Source organism: Actinia tenebrosa, unplaced genomic scaffold, assembly GCF_029948245.1.
Source record: "Actinia tenebrosa isolate PJP-AT-01 unplaced genomic scaffold, QUT_ActTen_1.0 PGA_scaffold9__36_contigs__length_13948895, whole genome shotgun sequence".
Taxonomy (NCBI): Eukaryota; Metazoa; Cnidaria; class Anthozoa; order Actiniaria; family Actiniidae; genus Actinia; species Actinia tenebrosa.
The window spans coordinates 13,553,093-13,566,165 of NW_028292586.1; the positions used below are offsets into that span (position 1 = coordinate 13,553,093).

A 13,073-nucleotide genomic window follows, 5' to 3' on the forward strand; every position below is an offset into this window, starting at 1 on the left:
TCACCAACATCATCATCATCATCATCATCATCCATCACCTCTATCATCATCATCATCCATCACCTCCATCATCACCACTACCATCATCATCATCATCATCCATCACCTCCATCATCACCAGTACCATCATCATCCTCATCATCATCCATCACCTCCATCACCTCCACCACCATCATCATCATCCATTATCATCATTACTAAAATCATAATCATTATCATCATCACCATCATCATCATCAACCATCATCATCATCATCACCACTACCATCATCATCCTCATCATCATCCATCATCACCACTACCATCATCATCATCCATCACCTCCATCATCACCACTACCATCATCATCATCATCCATCACCTCCATCATCACCAGTACCATCATCATCCTCATCATCATCCAGCACCTCCATCACCTCCACCACCATCATCATCACCATCATCCATCACCTCCATCACCACCACCATCATCATCACCACCATCATCATCATCATCCATCACCTCCATCACCACCACCATCATCATCATCATCATCATCCATCACCTCCATCACCACCACCATCATCATCATCACCACCATCATCATCATCATCCATCACCTCCATCACCACCACCATCATCATCCATCACCTCCATCATCACCAGTACCATCATCATCATCATCCATCACCTCCATCATCATCATCATCCATCACCTCCATCATCACCACTACCATCATCATCACAACTATCAAGTCAGTGAAAGGTGTATATTTTCTTTCTATAATGAATTCAATATTGTATATTCACTCTCGACAGGTCCTCTGTTCAGACAGTCAATGAATTCCGTCATCACTGTAATTCATTCTTCATGGAGCTCATATCTCTCCTGTGCTTTGGTGGTGACGTTCACCGGAAGACTTTGGACTCGGACGTTTTTGAGATATTCATGCGTTACATTACCGGAAGAAGTTCATCAGCGACGAAGAGTTTTTCTCCATTTCCTGATTTTGAGGTCGACAAAACTCCTGTCGTGAGGTCATTTCTGCTACAGCAGCTGCTGACCATCAGGTACTGTGGTTATAAATCATATGTAGCCTCATTACCATAACAGGCTCATTAATCATGCATTTGCTTCATCAATTCTCAGTTTAAATGAGGTCAAAAAGTATCTTCAGCGGTATCTCTCAGATGCGCAGGCGCTATCCCAGGATCGACATCACGTAACGCGAGTATGCCGGCTTGTCGTGGATTGTATTGAGGTTGGTAAATAGAAATGACACTTTGATTGTTACCAGTAATAATAACCATGACTTGACAATGTATCATTTGACTGATGATGACAGAGATGATGATGATGAATGTGGTAATGATGATGGTGATGATGGCGATGTCGAAAAATATGATGAAAATGATTTGATTTTCTCGTCAGGACTCCACCTCGTCAACATTATCACAGCGGGAGCTTCCCATCTCGATCTTGATTAGGTTAGCAGCATCAATAATAGGAAAGGGAATCGACACATTGCACAAAGTAAGGTACTCAGACACGCTTAGTATCGAGGCTTTGGAGGCAGTAGCAAGAATGCGTCACGTCTTGGGTCTGACTGCCGAGTTCTTGTTCAAGAGCCATGTGGCCAGTGACGAAAAGTTTCAAGAACCAGAAGTGAAATCTGAGCTTGATAAACTTTTGAATGTTGTTCAAGGGATGTGTGAACAATTGTCTGACCGAGTCCCTCTTGTATACTTGCTGAAACAATTGACCAGAAGATATGGAGCATCGGTTATCAAAGACTTGACGCAGGATCCAGAGATGTTTTGGTTGATTCCTCGTGAATTTGAAGAGAGACAGGTTAGGGTCGGAAATCTTATTCCTGTTTACCTATTTTTTTAGAAATAGCATGTCTTTATTGGTGATGTCAATTCATCTGCTGTCAGCTGGTCATTTGATGAGTCTTGTGGACCCAATACTGATCTCCGGGGCACTCCAAGATAAACAAGTATTATATATTATATTAATCTATTTGCTCAAAACTTATGGGTTTATCATTCAATTATCTTAATATTCAGATCGATACTTCTTCGGATGCCGATCGGTTTGTCGTTTATAATGAGGAATACACTAGCGTTCGGGATGCTCTTGCAAATGGATTACTGTCCGGGAGTGTTGACGAGTTATCTACTTTAACACAGGTCAGTACTTTGCTTAATGTCAGTACTTTTCCTTTGGTCTGCGGTAATGCTGCATGAATGTTTTTGTGTGTCATCTAGATCGATGGTTCAGATATGAGCTCTACCACAAAAATGGACGTCATGTGTCTGCTGTCCATTTACAGAGAAGTCACGTGTGGTTACCGCGAACCAAGACAACAACTCCAGGCAAGATGATTAGTCATGTTTATTATATAGTCACCGCTTTACATGCGCTCTGATTAGTCAAGAGCTGTGCTGTATAAATGACTGAGGCACAGACGGTTAATATTACAACGTAATGCAGCACTTAGGAAAAGACGAAATCACTTAAGAAGGTTTTTTCCCTGCGTAGAGTCGCATCAATAAGCGGTGAACAAAATAGCCAAAATAGCTGTTTTTTCCCTTAATTAACAATTTATTCAAATTTCATTTAAATTAACATATTAAATGTAAGATTACGGATAAAGCTTCAAAGATACTCACATTAACATTATCAATGTTTTACTTGACAGGAGTATGAAGAACTGCGCGAATTTTTTGACGAGCACCTTTCTCCAGAGGTACACTTGTTAGTTTTAAAGGTTTGCGTTGAAACAAACAGTGCTCTTATTTGAGTGTTGTACATTGCAGGCTCGTCCACTGGCCGTTCAACTTCTAAACAACTCTCACGGTATGGGATTTACAGCTCTGTCTGTTCAACCAGCTCAGCCACGTGACACTATCAACCTAGCTGAACTCGTAGTTCATACGATGGTTGTGCTACAATGCTCAAACGACAGCGATATTACGAATACTTTGAGGGCATTGCTTATGAATCCAGGGTACATGAAGGTAAGGACAGACATGCCTTATTCAACGCCAAAAGCCTGATACTCATTATTCATAGTGCAACCGCCAGCGTGAAGCCGTTTCAATGAGTTCTTTACATTAGTATTTTCTTATTTTAGATGATACTAGAAAATGACTGTCGTAAATCGCTTTCTCATTTGTCATGGCGCGTGCTATGTGAGAAAACACGCTATGTGTGCGCATTTTGTTTTATATTCCTTTACTCGCATGCAGTGCGTGTTTCAAAGACTTCTTGAGTGTTCTGCACACAACAATCGCGCGCGCGTTTTCTCTTTCTTGCTAGACGCACTTTTTTTAACAGTTTGTCGTGTTCTGACAATCACTTCGTGCTTTATAACTGCACACAGCACATCAGGTAAGCGTTTTATCTCTTCACGGCTTCACGATGCTTGATGTTGGTGTTTTATAGAATTCGTTCCTTCCAACAATGCCTGAAGACGATTTCGAAAGTGTTCGCCGGGGACTTATAGAGCAGGTCAAGTGGTATGGTACGTATCTCAGTTGGTGGAGATAAGCAAGTAAAGCTGGTATTTTTGTATTGATTTTTAAAACTTTTTTCTAATAACAGAATGTCCAGAAGGCCACCGCTACTCCATCGGAGATGTAAGTTGGTACTGAAAACGTTTAGCTAGTTTCGAGTGGGAAACGATACAGTAATTTGTAGCCTGCATCTACTGTGATTGCATCATGTAGCCGTATCTACGAATCATGTTTGGATGAAATACTGGAAGACTATAGAAAGCCATTTCAATGTTACGGCATGTCATACCATGCAGGTGCTGTTAGTCAGTGCCGTGTTTCCCGTCTCATACGATAACCATTCTTATGGCAAGCCCTTTCAATGTTGACGGCAAGTCGTACTGTGTACATGGTGTAAGCCAGTACCGTGCGTTTCTAATAATGTATAACTATTCATACGGTATTCCCATTCAAATCAATTATAGATAAGATACTAACGGATTGGTTTGTTTCTGTTGCTAGTGCGGTAATGCAAACCAGGAATCAGTCTGTCCTGAGTGTAAGTCAGGTATTGGAGGGACAGGTTACAAACTGCTACCAGGAAATGCACCGTTACCTGATCAAAAGTAAGTACATGACATGCTGCTTTTACCAAGCTGAGTATGCATTATTGGCCAGTAATAGACACACCCGGTATTGACTGATAATGACGGGAGAGGGAGAATGTCGAACCACAATCCTTAGCGCCTGCGCTGAGATTTTGGTGTTTGTTTTGTTTTACAGTGCGGATCGATCGAATCGTGGCCATATTCTTGGTAATGCGAATATGGATCAAGCTTCATCTGCGGTGCAGCCTGGACGAAACCTCTCTCCTGCTGTCGTTCATACCATTCGCCTGATCATGCATTCAGCGATGTTAGTAGGAGCCTGCAGACATCCTCAGGTGAGGGTTACTCCATCTCCTTGAATGCTACAGTGACTTGCAACAAAGGAGGTGTTGGCAAATGTCAATCCATGACATCCAATAAGCTAGTGTCGTCGAGAACTTCGTGCTTTCCTACAATGCCATCAAAACACTTTGATTGATGTCCACCTATTTGTCTAGACAACAAATTGTAAGGCTGCAGTGAGATCGTCCTAAATAGAGCAGATTGGGAAAGGCTTATGTTACAGGATATATGACATCAGTTAAACCAACAGAGCATAACGTTATTGTTTATCCAATCAGAATACTCTTTCACACAACTTTCCCGTTGGTCACAAAGTATATTAAATATTACTCGATTTTTTGTGTATTTCGTGACAGGAATCCTCTCAGATCTTCTCGCCTCGTGTAGAGCCTGAAAGACTGAAGCAGTTTCTCTGGGCACATTTGACACATGATCTGCGTGGCCTATCAGCAGCCTTGAATCGTAATGAAGACGAAGCATTGTTAACAGTGCACTTTGTTTTGGCCCAAATCACAAGAAATACAACACATGGTAAGGTTTAATCAGGGGATCCACTCGCCTCTCACCTCTGGGGTCTAGTGACTTGGCATTAAATGTGAGGAGAGTTTGTTAAGTCTCTCCCTTGATTTGGGGGCAAATTTTATACGGTTTCTCCTAATTTCTTTCTTCCACAAAACCTAAACTTAAACTGTACATGTTTCCTGACTTTAATAGTATAAAGGTTCGAAACTGCCACACGCAACCATCAATACTTCAAATCAATACCCTATTCTTTGACTTTCCATAGATTATTCACCTGGAACCGGCGTTCTTGATTCAGCAAGAGCTCGCAGGCAGTGGGAAGAGGAGTTCTCTTCAAGGTTCATAGAACCAGTTATTTCAGTAAGTTATTCCTGGCGTGATCTTTACCTAGTTAAGATAGATCTTCTTTGCAGTGTTAGGTCTCCTTATTTACCGTATAACTGCATTAGCACACTAGTGGGCGTATAACCAGATAAGAGTGATTTTAAGGTTGCAACTCTTTTTGTTGAATTATTCAGACTTGTGATGAACGAATACAGGCCTGTTTAGACGCCATGACAAATGACAGTCGTGTAGGCACTGATCCTCTCATGAGAGAGGTCTATGAACTGGACAACTCTGGTACAGAGCAAGAAGAGGAGGAGGAAGAGCCTCAACGGTTAAGCCCCATGAAGAGATGCTTTTGGCGATACAGACCATCCATTACTGTAGAAAATGCCAAGCAGAGATTCTCAGAAAAGATGAAATCTGATAAAAAGATTCAGAAGTGTAAAATACTGCAGCATTTCTTCAAAGAGGTACACTCTACAAGTACAGTACCACCACCATGCATCACATGGCATCAACACCACCACCACCAACATTACCACCACCACCACCACCACCACCAGTACCACCACCACCACCACCATCACCATCACCACTACCACCACCACTCCACCACCACCACTACCACCACCATCACCAACACCACCACCAACACCAACACCATCACCACCACCAACACCACCACCACTACCACCACTACCACCACCACCACTACCACCACCACCACTACCACCACCACTACCACCACCACTACCACTACCACCACCACTACCACCACCACTACCACCACCACCCAATCATCATCATCAACAATCGACTCAGCGGTGCCACCACCACTATTAACATCAGCAGCCTAATCCCCATTATCATCACCATCAACAACGGGACTCTTTATCCTCAGTACCATCATGATTTGAATATCTTCTTCACCACAATATTTGATGATGCTCGTCTTTCATTTTAGATACACCATGAAGTATTTTATTTTTTAATATCTTAACTTTTAACCAGGAGTATCGTCTTCGTGTTGTCCGTTATCTTCCAAATATCAATAAGTTGCACAAGCTGCTAACAGATCGATTCTACCAACGAATCAACCAGAAACAAGCATCAGAAATGACCGTCAAGGATTTTGAAACCAAACTGAAAGGTATTTAAATAAAAGGAAGTATTATGAAATAACTGTTATAAATCTCACGTTCTGGTTGGGAGCACGTACTTTATGAGAGCACACAGCACGTGCACGCACTTTCAGTCGCGTCATTCCTATCCAAAAAATGATTATTGAAATTTTTATTTTATGAAAGAAATAAAAACCTTTTTGCTGTGCTGTGTGGAGTTATAAAGCACTTGGTGATTGGCAGAACACTCGAGAAGTGTCGAGAAGCGCTCTGCCACCCGTCTTGCTTCTCCTAACACTTATTTCATGTTCTGCCAATCCCTGCGTGCATTATAATTGTACACAGCATGCGCGTGCGTTTCCTACTTCTTCAATGTTAATTAAGGTAGATTTTTAAAATAATTATGAAACCTTGTGGCACATCATTTAAGATTATGGCCCTGCCATACCAATCAGGATGCTTGATCACAGGACCTGAATGATCACAACGTCATGGCAAATGCTACCATAGATTTAAATAGTCATTACAAAACCTCTCAATCAAGAAGTGTCGCAGAAAGATATTAAGTGTCTGTAGTGACACTGCTGATCATGAGCCAGGTACAGACCTTCTGAGAGGAACAAGGTCTTTACATATTTAAAAGAGATTAATTATTCAAGTAAAATTATTCGAACCAAATTTTTTCAGATTTAGAGAAGAAAGAATTTAAGACACTTTTCGGTAGCTTCAAAGATGCCTGGATGATGGTACGAGAGCGTCTGGACAAGCAGGGTGAGAATATAGTACTTCAGATTAAAATATAGGTAGTCATGGAAGAAGGTGAGAGAGGGTGAAAGGGAAGGAGGCAATGAATGAGTGAAAAAATCTTCCTGTAACACGAACATCACATCTGAATGTTGGCTTATTTTCATGATGTTCTCATCTGCTCATCTTTTTAAAGGTCGCTATAAGCTGTCAAGCACAGAGTGCAGCAAGACAATTGATGAGAACAGTCCCATGTCCATCCTCATTCCCTCTACTCATGGCCTGGGTCGATGTTCCCTCTCACTTGTCTTTTACCTTGTCACTGCTCATAATGAGTTCATGGAGACATATTTCAACATTACCGTGGGTAAAGCAAGGTACATATTCATATATAGCAAATTCCATACAATATTTCGTGACAAGTTACGTTGCCTGGCGTAACATCATACCTTCTATATGCCCTGTTTTAGACAAGATAACAAGATAGGACTAACAGAAGTGACAAATTCCCAGCTCGTGTCGTACGAATCTGATCGTGATCTGCTTCCTCTCATACAAGCACATCGTCATTACTCACTTGAAGTTGGTCATGGTACATTGGTTGAATATGATTGGACAGCCATTCAAAGACAACTGATCGATAGGTTCATTCGAGGGAGACCTTTGGTTGAGTTTAAGGTGAGCTTTATGAAAACAAAATATATGAAAGAATTTTTAATTACAGAAAAAAAAAAAGAAAAATCAAAATACTTTCATATTTTGATGTGACGGTTTTTCTTCTTCACAGGAACCGAAATTTGTTTTCCTCAGAAATAATGATGCAGACGTGTTTGCTGCTGTAAGAAGCAAGATAGAACAGGTAAGATGGAATAACAAGAAAGACATCACTTTATCACTTATATTGCTTTATTATAGGGACCAAATATCCTATACAGAAGGTGTAATGAAAAAAATAAGAAATATTGACTTCATCATTTTCCATAGGAAAGCATTTCTTCCATATCTGCCAGAACTATCATGAGTGATTTACGCCACTTAAATGAAGTATGTGACGTCAAACTCTCCCTTGAGATAGCTATGGGGTTTCTGGCATCAAGTGGTGGACGGCCTGAACAGTTAATTAGCGAATATCTACATGATGTGTTGCACATGCCCAGTGAAAAGGGTCTTAGAAGCCGCAGGGTAAGATTTAGTCTAGCTATCAATAGCTACTAAGATTTATTTCCATTTTGTTATGAAACTTGATGATGTTGATGATCGTGATGGTGTGATGATGTTGGTGTTGATGGTGATGGTGGCATTGACAATTATGATGGCAATGATAACGATGATCGTGATGTTGTGATGATGTTGGTGTTGATGGTGATGGTGATGACAATGTTGGTGGTGATGACGACGATGTTGGTGTTAACAATGATGATGGTGGTGATGACAATGATTGTGGTGATGAAGACGACAATGTTGGTGGTGCTGGCAATGATGGTGATGATAATGTTGATGGTGATGATGATGATGATGATGATAATCCAGTAGAAGAAGAGCCACTAGAGCTGTGGAATCACTTTTAATTCACATTTATCTTTGATGATGATGGTAATGTCGTATGTTACATTCTGGTAACTTATCTATACAGCCTGTAATCTCTCCTTAGGCAGAACAATATTGTCATCTGAAACACATCGTTCACCTTTGGCAGCTCGTTACAACCCAGAGAGCAAAGATTTTGCTACAGGACGATCAGGTATGACCTTGTGTATGACATTATATTATCATTAGTGTTACACACATCTACCGCTTCTCATTAGCTGTAATCAAAGATGTTGAAAACAAAAAGCTCAAACGAACAAAACATAATGCAGCTGTAGACCTCTTACCTTATGGTTATGCGTACAATATTTTACCATTTCAGACCACATGATCATTTCCTTTTATAATAAGATTCTTTGTTTGAGTTATAGCCATACTTATTTAGTGTCTTCTCATGCACAACAGTTAACAAAGAAATAATACTCCAGGGAATAATTGGCCTGGTATAGTTCTTTTGAGATCTTATAGATTATGATTGTGTATGTTGTAGGATCCATTTGATGAAGTTCAAGAGGGCTTCAAGGAGGAAATACCAAGAAAGGTTCTGCTTATCCTGAATCGCGTCCTACGAAACATTGATTGTAGTAGGTTTTGTGGAGAACTCCTTGAGATGATAACATTCAGTCTGAACCAAGAAAACGAGAAACACTTGGACATCAGGTTATAATCATTAAACAATAACAACAACAACAACAAACCTTTCCTTATTTCACTTAATATGTGAACACAAAACAATGGCTCCATCTCAAGATTGAAAATGATAACATATACAGTTTGAATGTTTATCAAAGCCAACCTTGACTACAAGCCATAATTGTTTCATTGCATAAACTGACAGACAAGTGAATTCAACAAAGTAATATAGTTATATTGCCATAATTTCCTAATTTTTCACTTCTTTTGTTGTTACTATAAAAGATACAAAATTTAGTGCATCATTTTAAAGTCGACCTGACTTCATTACTTCATTTATCAAATTCAATGTTGGTCATTGGCAAGTCATGTCCACCAAATCGATGCATTATTTTGTATTGTAACCTCAATCTCCAAATACTCGCTTATTTGTTTTCCCCCTATTTTACATTTTACTGCTTTTTCTTAACTTTTTCCTTTTTTTTTTCCTTTTTCATTTCTTCTTTTTTTCTTTCTTTTTTGTTTCGTATTGATAAATTGGACCATAGGTCCCTGGAAAATAGGACTGGGTTTCCTATTTTTTGCTATAAAAACGTATCATCATTAATATTTTAATAATATACTGATATTTATTTATACCTTGCGAAATGAAGTAAATATAAAAATATAATTATTGCTTTATTACTTGAAGCTAGTGACAAACCAAATCATATTTTCAATATTTTTTTCCTTTTTTTCCTACCCAGCCTTGGGGAGTTTTTTGAGTGGCACATGGATGGACGTGATGAAGCAACTGATGTGTCTGATCTACCAGATGAACTCCTCCTCAAACATTCTGTTAAAACATGGGAGAACGTTCTTGAGAAAAGTCAAGAGCGCCGTTAATCAAATCGTTAAGAACCCCAAAGTAAGACTTTACTGTTAGTAAACTAAGAAAAGGATAGAAAAGTAGAAAAATAGAAAGTAGAAAAATACTAATTTTTTTGTTGAAAACTTAATTTTTTCCTAGAAATTAATCAATCAAGTTCTACAAATAATTCATTAAAAAAATACAGAAAAATGTGTCAAAGAATTTGCGATTAACACTGATATAAAAAAACTGATGTTTTGAACTCAACTTCTGATAAAGTGTCAATCTAGTAATGAATTACATCACATCTACATTTACATCTACACCCTGTTACCCAACACTCAGTTACATAACACCCTGTTATATAACACCCTGTTACGTAACACCCTGTTACGTAACACCATATCAAAACGCCCTGTTACATGACGCCCAGTTACGTTACACCCTGTTATAAAACAACCTGTTATATAACACCTCGTTATGTAACACCCTGTTACGTAACACAGTAACATAACGCCCCGAAACGACCCAGTTACCTAACACCCAGTTACCTAACACCTAGTTACAATATACATTTCACTTCTTTGACTCAGTTTAGGTTTTATTTACACTTCACCTTTCTTGCTTATCATCGTAATAACGCTTTGTCATTTTGGTTCGATTCCCAGCGAGGTCGGAAATTTTTCCGAATTTAATTCCAAGGGTCTTTCGCCCGGAATAACCTCGTTCCCAAGCACTGTAACTTATCTATATTTCTATATCTTCATGTACTTCATAAGTGCTACGCGGTCCACATATTCTCATCTTTGTCATTTTAGTAACTCTAACCCAAATCTAAGCTATAATTTATCACCAACAACTTTTCATGGCAGATAAAAGTCAACTGTGTTTACATAGGCTATGGCGTGGCGTCACTGGTTTATAACTTGTTTTGTGCGTTAACGACTCCGAAATTCCTGCTTTTTGTACCATGGCCATCCACTCAAATAAGAAGACATTTTTGTTAAAAAGTTTTACATAAAGCTTATCCTTTTATCTTTCTTGTTTTATAACCGATTCAAGATGCTGTAAAATTTAAGAAACCGACTAGGCGGCATTTAATATAAAAGCTATGGCGTCAGGCGTCCTTCCATGGATAACATGGCGGACATAAGAACTTTGTGTTCTTAGAAATATTTATATCAGCTTAATAACGACAAAAAAATCTTGAAGTAACTCATCTGAGGTTTACAAAAGCTCAAATGACATTTACACTGGTTTATGAGTTGTTTCGTTCGTTCACGAGCTAGCGTAGACGAGCTACTCCATTACGGCCTATTAAAAAGCTCGCCTTTTGAAGTCTTCAGCTTAAATGTCAAGTAAGGTTGGTGAATCACGAACTACTTTAATTTAGTCTTATTTAAAAAATAATGCATATTTTCCCAAAAGGTGTGAAAATGGCCCAAAATCGATCTAAACCATGGGCTATAGTCCATGCTTTTTGCCCAAAAACGGCCCAAAATGACGTATTTTGCATCCTTCATGAATTATGCATATTTTCTCAAAAGGTGTGAAAATGACCCAAAATCGATCAAGACCATGGGCTATAGTCCATGCTTTTTGCCTCAAAATGGTCTATTTTGCATCATTCATGAATAATGCATATTCCTCAAAAGGTGTGAAAATGACCCAAAATCGATCTAAACCATTGGCTATAGTCCATGCTTTTTGCCCGAAAATGGTCTATTTTGCATCCTTCATGAATAATGCATATTTCCCTAAAAGGTGTGAAAATGACCCAAAATCGATCAAAACCATGGTCTATGGTCTATGCTTTTTATATGTGGTTAAATAAAATATTTAAGCAAAGTTAGACTTGAACTAAGTTGCCTGTTATCGCAAGTATCTGTTATCAAAAGGCTATAGCTTCGCGGCCATCTGATAAGCAAATTAATGTCTCACGCAATGAGATGAATGATGAACAGATGGTATCTGGGGACGAAGCTTGCATCGGGTGCTATCCAATTTCGCTAACGCCACGTGCTATCCGATTTCGCTAACGCTATGCGCTATCTCATATCGCTAACGCTAGCTTACGCAGTTTGTACGCTACACCAACGCTATTTGTTTTCCCACCCACCCTCGACTAAGGTAAGTATAGGTAAGTATTCCACTGCCAAGTCAGTGTGACGGTGCTAGGTGGGAGGTGACAGGGTTGCCATAGTTACCGCTGACCTCCGCCGAGTTCCCGAGGCTCCTCCCACCCAAGCACCAACGCCAAGCTCATCTACGTGTGATGAGTTTAACCCAAAATGGCACAAAATGACCTATTTTGCGTCCTTCATGAATAATGCATATTTTCCCAAAAGGTGTGAAAATGACCCAAAATCGATCAAAACCATGGGCTATAGTCCATGCTTTTTGCCCAAAAACGGCTCAAAATGACCTATTTTCCATCTTTCATGAATTATGCATATTTTAGCAAAAGGTGTGAAAATGACCCAAAATCGATCAAAACCATGGGCTATAGTCCATGCTTTTTGCCCCAAAATGGCCCAAAATGACCTATTTTGCGTCCTTCATGAATAATGCATATTTCCCCAAAAGGTATGAAAATGACCCAGAATCGATCTAAACCATGGGCTATAGTCCATGCTTTTTGCCCCAAAATGGCCTATTTTGCATCCTTCATGAATAATGCATATTTTATCAAAAGGTGTGAAAATGACCCAAAATCGATCAAAACCATGGGCTATAGTCTATGCTTTTTGCCCCAAAATGGCCTATTTTGCATCCTTCATGAATAATGCATATTTTCCCAAAAGGTGTGAAAATGACCCAAAATCGATCAAAACCATGGGCTATAGTCCATGCTTTTT

At 39.4% G+C, this 13,073-nt stretch overlaps 1 protein-coding gene across 2 annotated transcripts in view; it reads left to right on the forward strand.

The window, feature by feature from the left end:
- Positions 1-10,482, forward strand: part of LOC116298210 (E3 ubiquitin-protein ligase rnf213-alpha) — a 44,418-nt gene extending 33,936 nt beyond the window's left edge. For both annotated transcript variants that reach the window (XM_089025047.1, XM_089025048.1), the window contains 23 exons: positions 800-1,051; positions 1,131-1,242; positions 1,413-1,832; positions 2,051-2,173; positions 2,252-2,359; positions 2,686-2,733; positions 2,804-3,004; positions 3,432-3,510; positions 3,591-3,625; positions 4,004-4,107; positions 4,265-4,424; positions 4,788-4,962; positions 5,219-5,313; positions 5,472-5,750; positions 6,292-6,430; positions 7,089-7,172; positions 7,342-7,522; positions 7,616-7,823; positions 7,933-8,004; positions 8,130-8,327; positions 8,797-8,886; positions 9,223-9,392; positions 10,112-10,482. In XM_089025047.1, coding sequence (XP_088881173.1) covers positions 800-1,051; positions 1,131-1,242; positions 1,413-1,832; positions 2,051-2,173; positions 2,252-2,359; positions 2,686-2,733; positions 2,804-3,004; positions 3,432-3,510; positions 3,591-3,625; positions 4,004-4,107; positions 4,265-4,424; positions 4,788-4,962; positions 5,219-5,313; positions 5,472-5,750; positions 6,292-6,430; positions 7,089-7,172; positions 7,342-7,522; positions 7,616-7,823; positions 7,933-8,004; positions 8,130-8,327; positions 8,797-8,886; positions 9,223-9,392; positions 10,112-10,250 — 3,472 coding nt within the window. In that variant the 3' untranslated portion in view covers positions 10,251-10,482. The remainder of the gene's footprint in view (positions 1-799; positions 1,052-1,130; positions 1,243-1,412; positions 1,833-2,050; positions 2,174-2,251; positions 2,360-2,685; positions 2,734-2,803; positions 3,005-3,431; positions 3,511-3,590; positions 3,626-4,003; positions 4,108-4,264; positions 4,425-4,787; positions 4,963-5,218; positions 5,314-5,471; positions 5,751-6,291; positions 6,431-7,088; positions 7,173-7,341; positions 7,523-7,615; positions 7,824-7,932; positions 8,005-8,129; positions 8,328-8,796; positions 8,887-9,222; positions 9,393-10,111) is intronic.
- Positions 10,483-13,073: the final 2,591 nt, after the last annotated feature.